The 17159-nt window shown below is 42.0% G+C and overlaps 1 protein-coding gene across 1 annotated transcript in view; it reads right to left on the reverse strand.

Annotated features, from left to right (window-relative positions):
- DSCAM (DS cell adhesion molecule) overlaps positions 1-17159 on the reverse strand; it is a 103062-nt gene that overhangs the window by 32191 nt on the left and 53712 nt on the right. The window contains exons 11-12 of the mRNA XM_017526279.2: positions 7066-7096; positions 182-297 (exon numbers count right to left, since the gene is read on the reverse strand). Of these exons, the coding sequence (XP_017381768.2) occupies positions 182-297; positions 7066-7096 (147 nt within the window). The remainder of the gene's footprint in view (positions 1-181; positions 298-7065; positions 7097-17159) is intronic.

Here is a 17159-nt window from a genome sequence, read left to right on the forward strand (position 1 = left end):
TTCTGCACATTTGCTGGTACTTATTCTTTTTCACAATAGAAATTCTCTGCCTTCTAACTTTTGTACTCACATAGCATTCAAGACTCTCTCCTGTCTAATATTTTCCACACCCTGGGGTTTTGATTGAGAAGGCATGGCTGTGGCAGCCACTTTGTGTAAAGTGGTAAATAGGGCACCTTACCGATGGTCTCCATCGTGTCTCTCTCTTCAATCAAAAGTTGAGCCCTGGGTATGTCAATATGCATTCGCAGGGTCTGCTGTTGCTTGCTTAAGGTATCTGAAGTCCGGGTATTCTTACTGGGAATAAAATGTGGGAATGCATTAACAAATCCAGTTCAGTATTAACATTCTACCAACATGCACCTGTATACCAACTAAGTTTATTGTCTAAATATACAAATGCCTTGTGGGGAGGGGACAGGAAAAGTACCTACTATAAAAATGTGTCCTCCATTCAAATGCTATTTGTTAATATTAAATTTAATCTGACTGGGGAGTTTCAAAAAATACAAATTGTCAATAGAGATTGGCTCCACATCTATCAATAGAACTTTAGAAAGTTCTCATTTCTTGTGTAAATGCTAAATGAAACAAATAAAAAAATTAAAAAACAGCCACATTTTCATTTTTCAGATGTGAGATATTCCAGTGATGGTGAGGAAGAAAGCACCAGATATTCCAAAGATGGTGAAGGAAAAAGCACGTGCTCCAGCTGTTTGTTGGCCAGGGGCTTTACAATGCATTAGCATTTGTATTTATATCTGGTGTCATTTTATTTTTGTTCTAGAAGTAAATCACAAGCCTTGTTAGCTTCTCTGACATTAGTTTTCCTAACTGATAGTACACGTTAGAGTAGAAAAAAAGTAGTTACTATAATAATTTTATCTCAAAATTTGTGTACCAGAAAATTACTCTTAGAGTGAGCTGTTCTCTAAAAGTAAATGAAAATAAGTAGTAAAACTGCATGGTAGGATTGTATTCCGTCATAGGCTGCAGTTAAAAAAAAAATCTCCACATTGCACAAGAATCTAAAGAAGTCGATAAATTAATTAGCAATCCACATTAGAAGGGTGGTTGTTCAGTCTTTACAGAATAATCATTTTACTAGATGTTCAAATAGCATTTACTGAAGCATCCTCTAAGTAGCAGAGGTCACTCGGATAATGCAATCAATGGCATAATCCATGGCATTCATCAGTCCGGTTCAATCGTTGTTAACACTGGTTTTGAGAAAGATTTTTGGAGCCTAGTTCACTCAATGATGGTGTGCCCCTGTGTTACTTTTAATGGAGACCAAAAGAGGGGTACTCATGCCACATTTTAAATGCCTTCCCCTCTATCCGAGCCATTCACCCCCAGTCCCAGGGCTCTGCCTCCACAGATCCTTCTCGTCAATAAGGACCCATCCACTCTTGAACCCAGTGGTGGACAGAACCTTCATAATCCCAAAGCAAAGTTCACTCAAGTCCCTCCTTAGATGTTTGCCTGATGAGATCCATGTATATGCCTCATTTGAGTAAAAACAAATTACCACATGAAAAAGACAGCTTCTGAAAGATGCAACATCGCTACTTAGGACGTGATCTTGAACCAGATTTCTTGCTCTGCCGATGAGGAACTGGGTTATGTATCTGCATCATGCTAATTACGCAGAGCCCAAATTCAAACTTTTGTCCTGATTTTTCACATGGTCTCTGTGTTCTTTCAAATTACTTACTTAGCTAACTTCTCATGTTTTAATGTTTGTTTTTTTTTTAAAGAGAGGAATGTAAAAATTCAAATAATCTTATAAAATGAAGAGCATCTTGATTAGTTAGGGGGCTGCATTTATGGCATGCTTTGATAAGCTTTATTTCCACAAAAGCATATGGGGAACTACTCCTCTGTGAATATCCAAAAGATCTGGTTAGAAACCTCACTAGGGACTTGAGCTTGTCCTTGTACCAAAAATAGAAGTGTGAGCTAGTTCTTCTGCTCATCATGAATAGTTATGAGGCAGTCAGCGGCTGCTCTATTAAATAGCGATGAACACCAAGTGCAGGCTACACTTAAACAACAATAAGGGGTCTGCCATCAGACTGACACAGGAAGCAGGCTAAATAATGGCTGTGAACCACCGCCACTGGCTGGCACCAAGATTTAGAACATGATTAAACCCTGCGAACCAGGACAACCAAGGCTGGGAGTAAATTCTTCCTCCTTGGAAGACTATAAGAAAATGGCCCAACAAGACTGGAGATTCAGAAGCTAATTGCTTTGTTGTTATCGTTTCTATTTTAGAGACAGAGTCTTGCTCTGTCACCCAGGCTGGAGTGCAATGGTGCAATCACGGTTCATCGCAGTTCCTTCTTGCTCTAACTTCTGGCTTCAAGATAATCAGCCCCTCAGCCTCCCAAAGTGCTGGAATTACAGGTGTGAGCCGCTGCACCTGACCTGACTCACAGTTCTTCTTTCTCTTTGCACTTGGCTGTTCCCTTTGTTTAGAACACCCTTTCCCTGCTAACCCAAAAATCTGCATGGCTGCCTCCCTCCCTTCTTGCAAGGCTGGACTCAGGTGCCATCTCTCCAGAGGAGCCAGGCTGGCCCTGCGATGGGGATGCCTCATGGGTCTTCTCCCCACTCTCTGTTTAATTTTGTCTCCTTGGCACTTACGACACTCTAGCATATACTTAATGGATTTATCTTATCCGTTTTCTGCCTCTCTCACAGGAAAATATGCACCACCGGGTTTTTCTTCATCTGTTCTGTTTCCTGTGTCTTCCCAGAACTTAGAACAGTGTATGATCAAAGTAGGTGTTCAATAAATGTCTGTTAAGTAAATCTTCACATTGATTTATTTTGGGGACACAATATGAGCTGAATGAGATGTCCCCCAAGACTTTGTTTTGAGGCAATAATATCCTTCTCATTCTAAAAGACTTACTGGATTCCAACTCAGTTATTTTATTACTTAATATTTGCAGTCATTTTGACAATCTATTGTGATATTTATATTTATTACTCTGTGTTCTGTGAGCCTCAAAAATGATAATGATTGGTCATTAGAATGGCAGCAAACCTTAAAATGATTTGAACAAACTTCATTTGCAACCTGGGAAAAGAGTCCAAATGTTTTCACTGTGGATGCAAAAATCGCATCTTTTTTTGTATGGCACAGGATCATGCTAAATATATTAGTTATCACTGAACTATCATCTTCAACCATCTATTTATTTGCCATCTGGTTGATTAAAATGAGGAGAAGAGGAGAGCAGAGTAGGGTTCACAGAGCAGAGAATATCCCATCTTAGCCAGTCAATTATTTGCGGTCACTATCACCCTTCAAAGTCTTAATAGCCTGTCATCCTCCCAAATATGACATTCCTTAAATGTACAATGGCTAGGTGGCTGTTAGGAGCATAGCTCATTATAACACTAAGGTAGAGATTTTTTTAATTATGTGCACAAAAATATGAACATCAAAAAAGCCAAGCTAATTTGACCATTCCATTGGAATCTTTTTCTGCTTACCCCCAACTCACTCACTAATACTGATTCCTGGACCTTAAACATTATATATGTTAGCTCTCTACAGTGTACAGGTTAGCTCTTCAGAGCAAGCATCTCTTAGAAGGCTTTTTTTTTTTTTTTTTTTTTAACAAAAATAATCTTGCATAAACATATAAAAGTACAATCTTTCTATCGGGGTGTGAGGGATGCAGTCTCCCTTCCGCAGGGTGATGTGTGCAGGGGAAACAGGTGGATATCTAGAAGCATGAAGCCCAGTGATGAGTGATGCTGCCATGCCAGGGATCCCTGGGAACCCAGGCTGAGTAGGTAGGTTCAGCTGTCTAATCTGCCTTCCTGGCCTGGCTTTCAGATAATCTCCCTGAAATATGCAGATGCTTCTTGGTAGAAAATGGTTGAAAAATAAATGTTACATCCACCTAGAACCCAGGACATGGAGTGATAAAGCTAGAAACAATGTTGAATTTTTTAAATTTTATTCTATTTTTTTAGGTAAGGAAATCAAGTCATAAAGTCGTAAAATGACGTGCTAAGATCTGGAAAACAGCCTATGGCCATAAGAGGCCTAGAACACAGACTTGTGGTTCATAGTCTCTCTGATTCTCACTGCACCGGGCTGCTAGCTCCTCCAGTTTCCAGAGAAATCAGCAGTACAGACCAGGTGCAGCTGTTCAGTATCCTTCTCTTTGCCAATGGACATGATTGTTCTGGACTTCCTGGGCCACATCCAAATATGGTTGATCCTAAATTGACCAGTTAGGTAACAAGATCTTTGCTTGGCCCATTCACCTGCCAAACTTAGATTGAACCAACATTTCATGGTTAAAAGCTTTGCATTTAATTCTAAATTAATCCCATACAAATCCACATATTTGAGGAGCTTGAAAACTCTCTTCCTTTTCAATCACTTTGACCCTTTGAAGGAAAACCACTATATCATCAGTCGTTGAGATTACGGGTTTCACTGTTCCTAATTCACGCTGGCAACTGGCAATGGGAAGAACATAATTAATTCCTCCTCTTCTCAACAGGTGGTCTTGCATCCACAGCAACTGCCCTGTTCATAAAGGATGCTTGCTAATGTCTTGCTCAGAGGCTAGTGAGAAGGAGTAGGAATGCACCCCAGAGTGTCAGGAGATGTGAAAAAGCAAATCACTCTAATTGAAAAAATGTTGAACATGTCAGTTTCACATGTTCAGCCCTCAGTTTCACAGCCTCTGGGAAAAGCATGATTTACAGTTTGCAAGTAGATAGGGAGGGGGCCAGGCAAGGTGGTGCAGAGCCCAGTTAAGAAGAGGGGGCTGCCAGAGCCCTGCTCAGTGTACAGACTGGTGGAGCAGCCCACGTGTGGGGTGGGGGTTGGAGCTGCTGTGGTGAGCAAAAGTTGCGCCATTCTAAAGGGACGCTGTGCCTGCCGCTGGTACCATTATCACCTCAGTGGTGCCCAGTATGGCCAGGGCATTTTCAAGAAAAATCAGAAAGTCAAATTTTATGTGAAATCTCCTCATTTTAAATGTCATCAACTAATTCATATTTTTAAAGTCTACCTTCGACAGTTTCTTTTATTAGGTAGATCAGTGATTACAAGTGACTCTGACTTCTTTGTTTTCCACGTTTTATCATATCTGTTCAACACAAGTGTTATGTGTGTCTGGATGTGTTCCCTGTGACCCATAAAGGTCACACAAACAAAGAGCACGGACTGAAGGCATCTTGTGCAATTTCTGTCATCTTCTCATGGACGTGTGAGTAGTTGCCCCTTATGAAGGCGATAATGTACAGGTCACTTGCATCTTTGCTTTTCCTCTGAGCTCCAGACTTCTGCTACCAGTTGTCTACTTGACACTTTCTCTGGATGCCTGAAAATAATCCCAAATTCAACGTGACCCAAACAGGTCTTTTCATTCCCATCAGCACCTCCTCCCAACGTACCTTCCAAAAAAATCAAAAGTTCATACCCTGCCTCTATCTTCCTAATCTTGGCAGATGGCACCAACATTCATCAGATCACTCGCACCAAACGTATTTTACAGTTATCCTTCCATGGTGGCTCATGCCTGACTGAGGCAGGTGAATCACCTGAGGTCAGGAGTTCGACACTAGCCTGGCCAACATGGTGAAACCCTGTTTCTATTAAAAATATAAAAATTAGCTGGGCATGGTGGCGGGCTGTAATCCCAGCTCCTAGGAGGCTGAGGCAGGAGAATCGCTAGAACCCAGGAGGCGGAGGTTGCAGTGAGCTGAGACTGCACCATTGCACTCCAACCTGGGTGACAAGAACAAAACTCCACCTCAAAAAAAAAAAAAGAGTTATCCTTCATATTATTGTTTATCTGTGATTCACATTGTTTCAAAATACAGTATGGCCAAACAAAATGTCTGTAGGATGGAATCTATGTGCCAATGACATTCTACTTCTGCCTTTGGTCTTCAAAGATACTGGTGATATGGGACATGGGACGTTTTTAAATAACAAAAAAGTACTACTTTTATATGTATAGATGGAGGAGGAAGTCACAGCCAACTGTGTTGGTGATGGGAGAGGGAAGAGGTACTAGACCCACCCTCTTTCTCTCCCACATAAATCATCCTAAACTGGCAATGCTGAGTTCACCATCAGAGTCCTTGACATTTTTCTTACTTATTTCCTAGACCCTGATTTTCCTTTTTTACTTTTCATTTAATCATTGCATCATGAAAGGCCTAAAATGCAAGTATCAGGGTGAGGTAACACATCAGGCAATTAATCCATATGTGTAAATACTTCATGTCAGAGAGTTCCGGTTTTTACAGAGTAAAAAGGTTGGCCAGCATAAGAAAACTGAACATTTGAAGAGGGCGTGTGGGTGGAAAATGGAATTTGGGGACATGGAAGCACACTTGTCACAGCTTTGCCTATCACAGGCCTGTGGACGTGTGAAAGAAAAGCCGTGAAGGATGCATTTCCGTCTTCCACAGTTGCGAACGTTCTCTTAGTTACTCAGAACCACTCTTTATTCCTCCCCTCCACAGTTATCAGTGAGGCAACTACCGTGCTGGCTACTCCTAACACGAGGATGAACTACGAAGGCTGTGACGTCCAGGGCCAGAAGAGACCGTGGTAAGAGGAGCTGATGGGTGCTCTGGTGGAGGGCACTGATGGCGACCCAGAGCCTTCAAAGAGCGTGGGCACAGCACATTCCTTTTGCGCTTTTCTTTTAAGTTGGATGACTCTGTTGGAAAGAAGGCTTGACCTCATGAGTAATAAATTTAGCTGAAGGCAAAACTAAAGCTACTTCCTTTTTATGTGCCTCTGTTCCCAGGCTAATGTTGGTTGTGCCCAGCCAACAAGACAACTACCTGTGGCATGTTTACAGATCCATCATTTTCATCTACATCTCCAGCTAGGTGTTACATGGATATTTTGGAATGTATAGGAAATTACATTCTTTTCTAAAAAGAAAAGACATTATCAATATTATCAATTTCAGACTGCCATTATTAAAAAAAAAGAAATCAAGGCAAGTTGGAAATTGTTCTTTCAAACATGATATCTGGGGTGCTGGGTCTTGTTCTTACCTCATGAGCATTTCAGCTAAACTCTTTGCATCTGGGGAAAGAAAGTTAATATTAGTACATGGTAAACAACTCATTAACATTCACTTAGGCATTTATGACAAATACTCTACAGTCAGATGACAACAGTCATTTTTAAATGCAGTCATACACCCAGATCACTACTAATGACCTAGAGTTTTATGGCATCCTATTCCTTCTAAGTGGGACTTTAAAAATATATTTTAATTACAAAAAGATCATTATAACTATCCTATGATTATAACATTCTCAGACACCTACTAAATGTTTAATTCCAACCTATAGTCACTTCTAGGAAATCCAATTTTATTTTCAGTAGCCAGAAAATCAACATTTTGAGAGTATACCATTTATCTTGTACAAACCCATGCTTTTTGTTATCAAAATATCAGAAGTAAGTGGCATTATTATGGAGCTCTGAGTTTCTCGGGTTGACCAAAGAATTGTATAAATGAAATATCAATGTTTCTGGAAATGTAGGTGTCTATTTCAAATTCAGAAATTAAAACAAAAAACTGATTTTTTTCTCTGAGGACATTGTTTACCAAGACCTGGTTACCATTCCTGACAGAAGGAATCCTGACTGAAAGTGTAGAAAAATAAAATCCCTTTTTTTGGTAGTGTTATTTTGAAATTCACATTTCCCTTAAAATATAATTTATTCTTTTAACACATTTTGTCCTGGCAAAAATGAATGTTTCCTTACTTAGCGCACAAAAACCTTCTTTTTGTTTTTATTTCACTGCTCTCTAAAAAGTCTTGATGCTAAGTATACTGTTCAATGAACAGAACTTTCCGGAAATGGACTCAGCTGACTGTGCAACCCGCTCTGCAGTGAAAGAATACGTATGTGGGAACATTGCCACCTCATGCCTTTGGGGGCTGACATTTAAATATAGTCAGTTTCGGCATGGGGGGCAGCATGCTATTTCTGAAAGATGTGGACAGTCACAGAATAACCACGTAGAGACTGTCCCCACCATGAGCCAAGCTTAGTTCCTTAAGTCGGCCAGTCCCAATGGTAACCCCAAGATGGGGCCTGGTTTTGTGCACAGATGGGTTCAGTCTAGAAAATGAAACATGTCCCATCTACTCCACCCACGCAGCCAAGAAAAGAAAGCAAAATAGCACTGGATTTCCCAGTTCATGTCTTTATATTTATCTCCAAAGACACAGTAAAAATAATGAATTTCCTCTTTCCCTGAATGATTTAACACTTACAAAGTATATCTATCTATCTATAAATATATGTGCTTATATATACTTCATGTGTGTGTATACACACACACACATGCACACACACACACACGCACACACACACATATATATACACACATATGTATGATGCCAGGAGCTTGGAATTAATCAGCTCCATGTAACTACCGAGCGGTGGCTGGTACAATACTCTAAAAAGGGGGAAACAAATTCAAGGAGTAAACATCCCACTTCAGTTCACACTTGGAAGAGTTCTCAGACGGAATTGTCTTCAGAACCAACTGCTTTCCTCACTCTGCCCACCACAATAATTTCTCCTTTTCTATTCCCGGTCAGTCATCCCAACTCTCTCCTATGAGCTGCTCATGGCAATGTACTAAGGAATTGCAGAGTCCAGCAGGGAGAACAGAGCTCCCTGCAATGACTGCCATGCCAAAAGCAGACCTCCCTCGGCTGCCACGTGCAGTCATCCTCTGGGAGCTCTAAGCTCTTCCACAGGTCTAGATGCCCAAAGCTATTTGGGTCAACCCTTCCCTAAACCTAACACTGAACCACCTTGAAGGAGCAGCACGGAAGGTGGTTCTCTGTGCTAATAAGGGCTATGGCACAGAGGTCCCTTTGAAGGTTTCAAAGCACAGGTGTGACACAGTAAGATGGATTCCAGGTCTTCACCCTTCCTGCAGCGTGGATATCAGTGTTGGGCACACCAGCAATAAGGATGCTGATGTGGGACATGGGGTGCTTTGACATGAACGGGCAGTGTGCTCCATGCAGAGAATTCACATGCATTGGAATTATGAGCCCATTCAGGAAGCAATGAGTAGGCCAGTCTGACAGGAGAGAGGTGCTGCCAGGGTGGAGGCCTGGTGCATGGGGCTGGCCTAGACATTAAGGAGCTAAGGAGGTGTGACTTAGTATTACTGACCCGAAAGCTTCTATCTGGTTTAAGGGGAGACAGAAAAAAGGGGGTGAGTGGCGATGGATGTGGGTGCTGTGAACTAGCATCCACCAGGCAATCCAGAATGCTCTGAATGGGGAGGCGGGGCCTGGGACTTGTTGAAAGCTTCTTAGTCCTTAGTCCAAGCGTGAGGCTCTGAGCATTGGAGAAGAGAACAGGGGTTGAGTGGGTAACATAACGTCAAGATAGAGGAACCCTGTAAGAATCAGAATCTACCAGGTGTACAGGGGGGTGAGGAGGAGTTGCAGGGAGTCCAGGAAAAGGGCAAGATTTGGGATATGCAGAGCTGGATATAGTAACATAAGTGACAGGAATGGTCTGCAACGACACGAAAGCAACAATTTGGGGAGAGACTTGTCTGGTTTCCAAGTTGGCAGACAAGTGAGGCTGTCCAGAGGCAAATTTGGAATCAAGTTTGGGAAAGATGCTGGGGCCAAGATGAGGGTCTGGGTGTTTTTCATACTCCCATAGCAGGAGTACAAAAAGAAGATGGCAAAATCTCATCTGGGACCCACTTTTGCTGAGGGGTGAGAAGAGAGTCTGAGATAAGCCAAGAAAAAACTTTAAAGTCCCAGAATCACAGAATCTTAAGAGCAATAAAGACTTTTCAGATTGGCCTCCTAATGAAGGTTGGAGTCCCTTCCACAATGTCTTACGCACACGTGCACATATTCTCTGTCTGCATGGACTCAGAGCTGGGGCCGGTGCCCCTGCTGCACACTGAGGCCCTTCCCTTCCTCCCAGCACTCTCCTGCTGTTCAGGTCTGCAGGGTTCTCCCCCGCAGCATGTCCCAAGGGGACCTTTGTTTTTCCTCTTCTCAGTTCTAACCTTACTTACAGTCAGCATCCTTATTGCTGGTGTGCCCAGCACTGAAACCCACACTGCAGGAAGGGTGAAGACCTGGAATGCATCTATCATGTCACACCTGTGCTCTGAAACCTTCAAAGGGAGCTCTCTGCAGTAGCCCTCATCAGCACAGAGAACCGCCTTCCGTGCTGGTCCAAGTTGTCTTACGGCTCTGCTGCCTCTTCCTTGTGACCTCCAACCTCTCTCTGAGTTTCCTGCACTTGCCACTTTCTGCAGAGAGCCCGAGACTTTGCTGGTGCAAAGCTCTCTATGGTCCCCACCACCCCATGCAGATACAACTTGCTCTGTGCCCCCTCCCAGGCCCAGTATGCAGGGTTGAAGCTTTGGTTCCCCCGGCTTCCCTGGACCTCTGCCTTACATCTGACACAGCCCTTCCCAGCTTATACTGTGCCTACCTATTTTCAGGTTGTCTTTCTCTTAGCCCCTTTGGGCACAGTCCTGTCCCTGATCCACAGTGAAGCTACACAAAGATTTCCTGAGGACACATTTAATTGTGAGAAACATCTTCCTTTTCTTGTGTAGAAATTCCCTGATGTAAGTTCAACCTGCAGCAGTTCAGATATTTCCACTTAGCTGCATTTCCCTTGCTTGGCCTCAGCTTTCTCATTTCTGGGTTACATTCTCTAATTTTCTCAACCACTCCTCCTACGGAATGATTTCTAGGTAATTCCCTACTTGGGACTCTCTTCTTTGAAAGGCCTGTGATTTTTAAATTTCTTTATTAAATGGGGCCGAGTAAGATGCAGGTAATTCTTGATCTTCTAGCACATAGGGAGTGCTCATTATAGTTGTTGCAAACTGATTTTTTACAACTTCTATAGAAGACTTCACAATTATCCCTATTAAACTGTTCTCTTCTTGGTCCAGCCTTTCAAAAGCTCTTCAAATGTGGATTCGTCCCTCTCATCCATTAGCTTCCCCACCAGGATGTGTGTGACCTCCAGGATTGGATCAGCCTGCCCATGCTTTCAGCTATGGCCTGGCGTTCCCTTATCAATCAGCCCTGTCAAAACGCATATGGAGTTTGTCCAGACCCCTGGTGGTCCATTCCATTCCCTGATTGCTCGCAAAACATCCTTTCTGTAACCTCAACTAACTTATTTCAGTCAGTGATGCCCAGAATTAATCCATTGTTTTTGAAAATGGGTCCAGGGTATAGATGTTCTTTGACTTACTATCACCTCCTAGTGAACTCATCATATAATTTAAGTCAAAAAAGCACTCAATATGCCTGACCTACCAAACATCAGGGCTTAGCCCAGCCTACCTTCAACATGCTCAGAATGGTTACCCTAGCCTACAGTTGGGCAAAACTACCTAACACAAAGCTTATTTTATAATAAGGTGTTGAGTCTCTCATGTAAAAGTATTGAATCACATATCACCAACCCAGGAAAAGATCAAAATCCAAAATACAGTTTCTAACGAATGCATATTTTGTACCATTGCAAAGTCAAAAACTCCTAAGTTGAACTACAGTAAGTCAGGGACCATCTGCACAATCATTTTCTAATACCTCTAATTTGCATTTGATTGTTCAAAGGTTTTCCAGAAAAATCTTGGGGTCATGTCTGGAAAAATTTTGTTCCGAACCCTAAAATGTTATCCTTCAGAATCATGGGACTGGAACCCCATGGCATCTTCCCTAATTTTTTCAGTGGTGGTGGAGATACTTCCCTCTAGTGAAATAGCAAGAATTTATTGTGTCTGCATTAGGCTGCTTGCACTTTGGAACTTGTGTAATAGTTCTTTGCAAACATTGTCTGCAAAAAGCAACATCCCCACCTCCACATAATGGCTAATACAGAGTATGTTTTGAAAAAAATGAATCATTTTAAACTCTCAGGACTTTGATTATTTTCATCAGCATCCTGAGTTTTATCTCTCTCTTCTTTTTCTTTCTTTCTCTTTCCCCTCCCTCCCTCCCTTCCTTCCTTAATTCCTTCCTCCCTTCCTCCCTTCTTTTCTTTCCTTCTTCCTTTCTTTTTTCTTCCTTCTTTCACTCCCTTCCACCTTCCCCCTTCCCTTCTTCTTTCTTTCCCTCTCTCCCTGTCTCTCTGTCTCTCTCCCTTTCTTTTTCTCCCCTTCCTCCTTCCCTCCCTCTCTCCCTCTCTTCCTTCCTTCCTTCCTTCCTTCCTTCCTTCCTTCCTTCCTTCCTTCCTTCCTTCCTTCCTTCCTTCCTTCCCTCCTTCTTTCTTATAATTCATGGTCCACATTTTCTGATGCAAAAGGACTTCTCCTGGTACACATCAAGCAAAGCAGATGCTGAGCTGCTCTCCTGTCTACCTGCCATCTGTTAATATGAGAACACTGTTCATAGCCTTGTTCTTCTTGCCCAAACACAGCTAAACAGCCCTTGCATTGCCTGTCACATTTTTTTCCACACATTTCAGATCAATGTGAGATTCAGACTTTGCGACATCTTTTCTAAAGGCCGTCGTTACTCCCACGCATCCATCCTCGGCTCTTGGCTCCTCCCTTATCTGTTGGATTGGGAAATAATGGAGAAATGATACCAGGATAGTTTAGTGATATTAAAATGTGGAAGGAAGGAATTTCAAGAGACAACATTTGCTAACACGCTGAATGCTGCAAAGAGGGCTAAAAAATGATGGCTGAAAGGATAATCTGGAGATCAGAGAAGAGCTGGTGATCTGTCTTCAGAACAATTACATTTGAGTGTTGAGTGGAAGGGGACTGTGAGAATTTGGGAGTAAGTGAGAGTTAGTGTAGCTGAGGAGAGAATAGGCTCAAGTATTCAGTGCCGAAAAGAATTAGAGAGGCAGTAGGTTGAAGATATGCAAGCTAGAAAGAATATGTGTGTCTCTCTCTCTATATATATAATGTACATATTTAAAATATAATTAGGGGAAGGCTGAATGGTAGTGAATATTGAGGTAAAAAATCAATAGACCAAGTATTTTTGATGGGCAAACATAAAGTTATATAGTAGCTATTGATACTGTATTAATACATCTTCTGAGTCCATGTTTAATTGATAAACCTTTAGAGCTTACTTAATATTGATGAGACAACCTGTTTCTTACTTGAATATTCAAAATCCTACAGAAGTTTCATGGCAAGAGGAGTGGGGTAGGGAGAGTGATCTGAACTCCCTTCTAGCTCTGCCTGGACTCATATGTGATTCTGGGTAATTCTATAGCTGGCCTTCAGTTTTCCTGTCAGAAAATGGGGCATCATAGTGGGCAGTTCACACTCAACCGTTTTGCAGGGCTATTGAGAGGCTAAGGCAGGATGGTGCACAGTGAAGTGAGATGGAAAAGAAAGAGAAGTGAAACAGTGGGAAACAGTAGTAGTCTGTGGATGAGTACATGGTTAGACTGAGTTTTGGGAAATGGCACCTCCAGTTGGATGAGGAGCCTCCCAGCTCGGTCTTGCCCAGCTCCTGTGTTCTGTTTGTGGACCACTGCTTGCATCCTGGCAATGTGCCTGGCATGAAGGTGCATGTCAAGGAGGCAGAGCATGCCACAACATGGCGGGGGAGAGTGCACACCACGGCCCCAGGCACTGCAGCTGTGCAAAACTTGAGGGGCTGAATTGCCTCATATTCTGCACACCCAAATGCTTCTTTAAAAAAGAGAAATCTCATTTATAGCCATGTGGCCATGTTTTCCTGTCCGAAGTTCTAGTTATGTAAAATGGAAGATGGTTTGGTTAATACCTCCACTGGACAGCCACTTGCAGATGCACAAAAAAAACAGTTTGAGGGTGGAAGATTTGACCTTATGTTACCATTCATCAAAAGCTTTTATTTGCAGCCTCTCCCTCAACAGTCCCTGCCTTTCTGTGGAATTGAAATAGTCTCATAAAGTAGCTATTTTTGCAAGGGCTATAAATCTACATTTATGTTTTTACAAGATCCCAAATAGGACTTCCAATCATCAACATGCTCAGACGAAAGCTAATTTGAAAACTGTGGCAGACATATATTTAAAAAGGAAGGCCATATATACTGGTAATCTGGGAAAACTGCATGCACAGACATAGACAAAACAGAAGACCCAGGCAAAACAGAGCTCCAGGGCCCGGCTGAGACCCACAAGCCCCTCCTGACTGCCCACTCCCTGGCCCTCCACTGGCAGTCCTCAAGTCGCCCTCGCCCCAGTGCTCTTCTGCTTCCCACTCTCAGATGCAAGAGAGCTTTTTCTATTTAATTTTGCTATAACAAGTTTGATGTTTTAGAAGAATAATTTCATTAAGAAACCAAGGCAGAAAGAAAGAGAGAGAGAGAGAGAGAAAGAGAGAGAGAGGAGGAGAGATAAGGAGAGAGAGAAAAAAGGAGAAAGAAAGGGAAAGGAAGGAAGGAAGGAGGGAGGGAGGGGGCGAGGGGGAAGAAAGAAAGAAGAAAGAAAGAAAGAAAGAGAAAGAGAGGAAGGAAGAAAGAGAAGGAGAAGAGAAAGAATGAAAAGGAAAGAAAGAAGGAAAGAGAGAGAAAGAGAGGAGGAGAGATATGGAGAGAGAAAAAAGGAGAAAGAAAGGGAAAGGAAGGAAGGAAGGAGGGAGGGAAGGAGGGAGGGAGGGGAGGGGGAGGGGAAGAAAGAAAGAAGAAAGAAAGAGAAAGAGAAAGAGAGAGAAACAAAGAGAGGAAGAAAGAGAAAGGAAGAAAGAGAAGAAGGAAGAAAAGGAAAGAAAGAAAGAAGAAAGAAAGAAGGAAAGAGAAAGGAGAAAAGACAAGGCCCAGAACAAAAGGTTTCAGAGTACAGGCTTCTAATGCCATCTGAACCACAGTTTGGGCATCTATTAGCTTGGCAATGAAGGGGGGCATGTGTGCTACTTATTCATTAACAATGTGGGCTTCCCATATTTAGGGGGGCTTTATGCATTAGTGCGGGGACGTCTTAATTTACTTAGAGTCTATCTCAAGTCTAAGTGTCACTGGGCTCCTAGATGCACACTCCTGCTTTACATTAGTAAAGTTCAAATTACCTTTTGGTTTTCCAAATGAGGGGAGCTTCGGGCTCATTTGCAGAGCAGATAAATGTCCTGCATAAATCTGCCTGCATAGCACCATGAACCCAGATTCTCTCTGGGAACGGGCTTCTGAAATTGATCAGTTTTGTAACAATCCATTTCAAAGCATGCTTAAAATAATAAACATATTTCCATTCAAGGGAAGCAAGACATTTTGCCACAGAAGCATGGTCAAATGTTCATGGTCCAACCTGCAGGACTTCAAATAAGCTAAAGACAAAAATCAGCGGGGCATCACTGATTTAGCTTATTTCAAGTCCTGCAGGCTGACCTACGCTGACTGCTGCCAACAGAAGCTTGTGCCTTCTTGCATAAATGCATGCCAAAGGAGGAGGCTTTTAGAAATCCTGTAGTTGATTACTTGACGTGGGATCACATTTTATAAGGCTGGGGCTGCTGGGATATCAGGCCCAACCAGTGACTTACTCTATACCCTTCCACTTCAAAGGATCTAGAAGTTGAAGAAAAACCAGGGCACCATTAAAAGCAAAATGCAGCTTCTAAACTCCTGGATAAGGTTATAGATTCAAAAAAAAAAAAAAAAATGTGGGCACTTGCAGGCAATTTAGAGTTTAGGAGGTCGCTATGCTCTAAAATTAGTAAAGCACTCAGGAAGAGAGAATATAGGTTGACTACACTGCTAGAGTCCCATTTTCTTTTTTCTTTCTAAAATTTTACGTCAAATAACATTATATTATATTCATCTAACTAGGTTACTTGTCTATACAGTGAAACATACTCAGCTTATAAACATTTTTATAGTTTCTAGCAATTGAAAAATGTGATCAATTTCAACGATATGAAATTGATCTCACATAATCACTCTAAAAACATCCATTGGGGATCCCTGCAATATTTCTCTATAATTCAAATCTCCTTATTTCCATTTTTAACCCTGATAGATGATTACTCAGGCAAAACACTGACATGTTACTAGAAATGTTGTCTTTACTTTGGACAATTAAAATATTCTGTCTGTAGCATCTGTAAATATATTTAAACTTATTCCCCACAGGCACCCGAGTCTGTACCTTATGTGGGTTTGCTTGTAATTGGGTGATTTCACAATGCACTCTGGATATTCAATAGATAGGCACCTATTCCTTTAAACTCTGTGGCTGCATTTTTCCTTCATGAGTGAGTTGAAAATCCTTTGTATCATTACTGAACGTGTCAGGGCCCTGCAGGGCTAAAAAACAAAGATCTTTCTGGGGAAAGGACGTTCCATGGATTCCCCTTTACGACCCTCAACTCTGAGTCTGGCCTTTATTGGCAGTGCTTTGCACAGTTATGGAGATGGGTCTGCCCCTGGCAAGCCTTGACCCACTGCCACTACAATGTCACCTTTTATAGTTCTCAGAGTCTTAGAAATCTCTTCTTTTTCTAGGACCTAGTAAACTCTTGTGATCAAACAGAAATGGTCACCAAGCAAATGTTACCACTCGTTTAAAAAAAAGGTTCCATCTTGCACCTGGCAGATAATCTACAGTGGTTTGTCGAATTGAATTTATCGCAGTATGTCCACATTAAAACTTGCCATTCCAAAGTGGCATGGAATTGGGTACCCAATTCTTGGCATCCTGAATGCCTTCTTGTCAGATTCTTGATTTTAGAAGCCATTATTAACCATGTACAAAATGCAGAACTGCAGACACCTTTGTGCTACTGCAAGCTACTTTTCTGAAATCCTTTGCTCCTTGACATCTCTGAGGAATACTTCCTCTTTGCCCTGGCCCTTATTTTCTTCCTACTGAAACTTTTGCTTTGGATTTATCTTTTCCCCAGAACAAAGAAAACAAAACTGTTTCTGGGGAATAAAAGGCCAGCCCTCTGAGGTGATGTACTGCTTTCTTTATCAAGCCCAACTGCAAAACACTAGTGTCTAGAAGTCGAGACGCCAACAATAAAAACGCCAGCCCCAGGATGTTTTCTGGAGATAGCACTTGTGCAGCAATAATTAAGTTACAAGGAACGACTAAGAATACAAATACAGGATGTAAGGGTCATCACTTCAACCCAAAGACCTCGGTAAGAGTCCAGAGC

This window comes from Cebus imitator, unplaced genomic scaffold, assembly GCF_001604975.1.
Source record: "Cebus imitator isolate Cc_AM_T3 unplaced genomic scaffold, Cebus_imitator-1.0 Scaffold41, whole genome shotgun sequence".
Taxonomy (NCBI): domain Eukaryota; kingdom Metazoa; phylum Chordata; class Mammalia; order Primates; family Cebidae; genus Cebus; species Cebus imitator.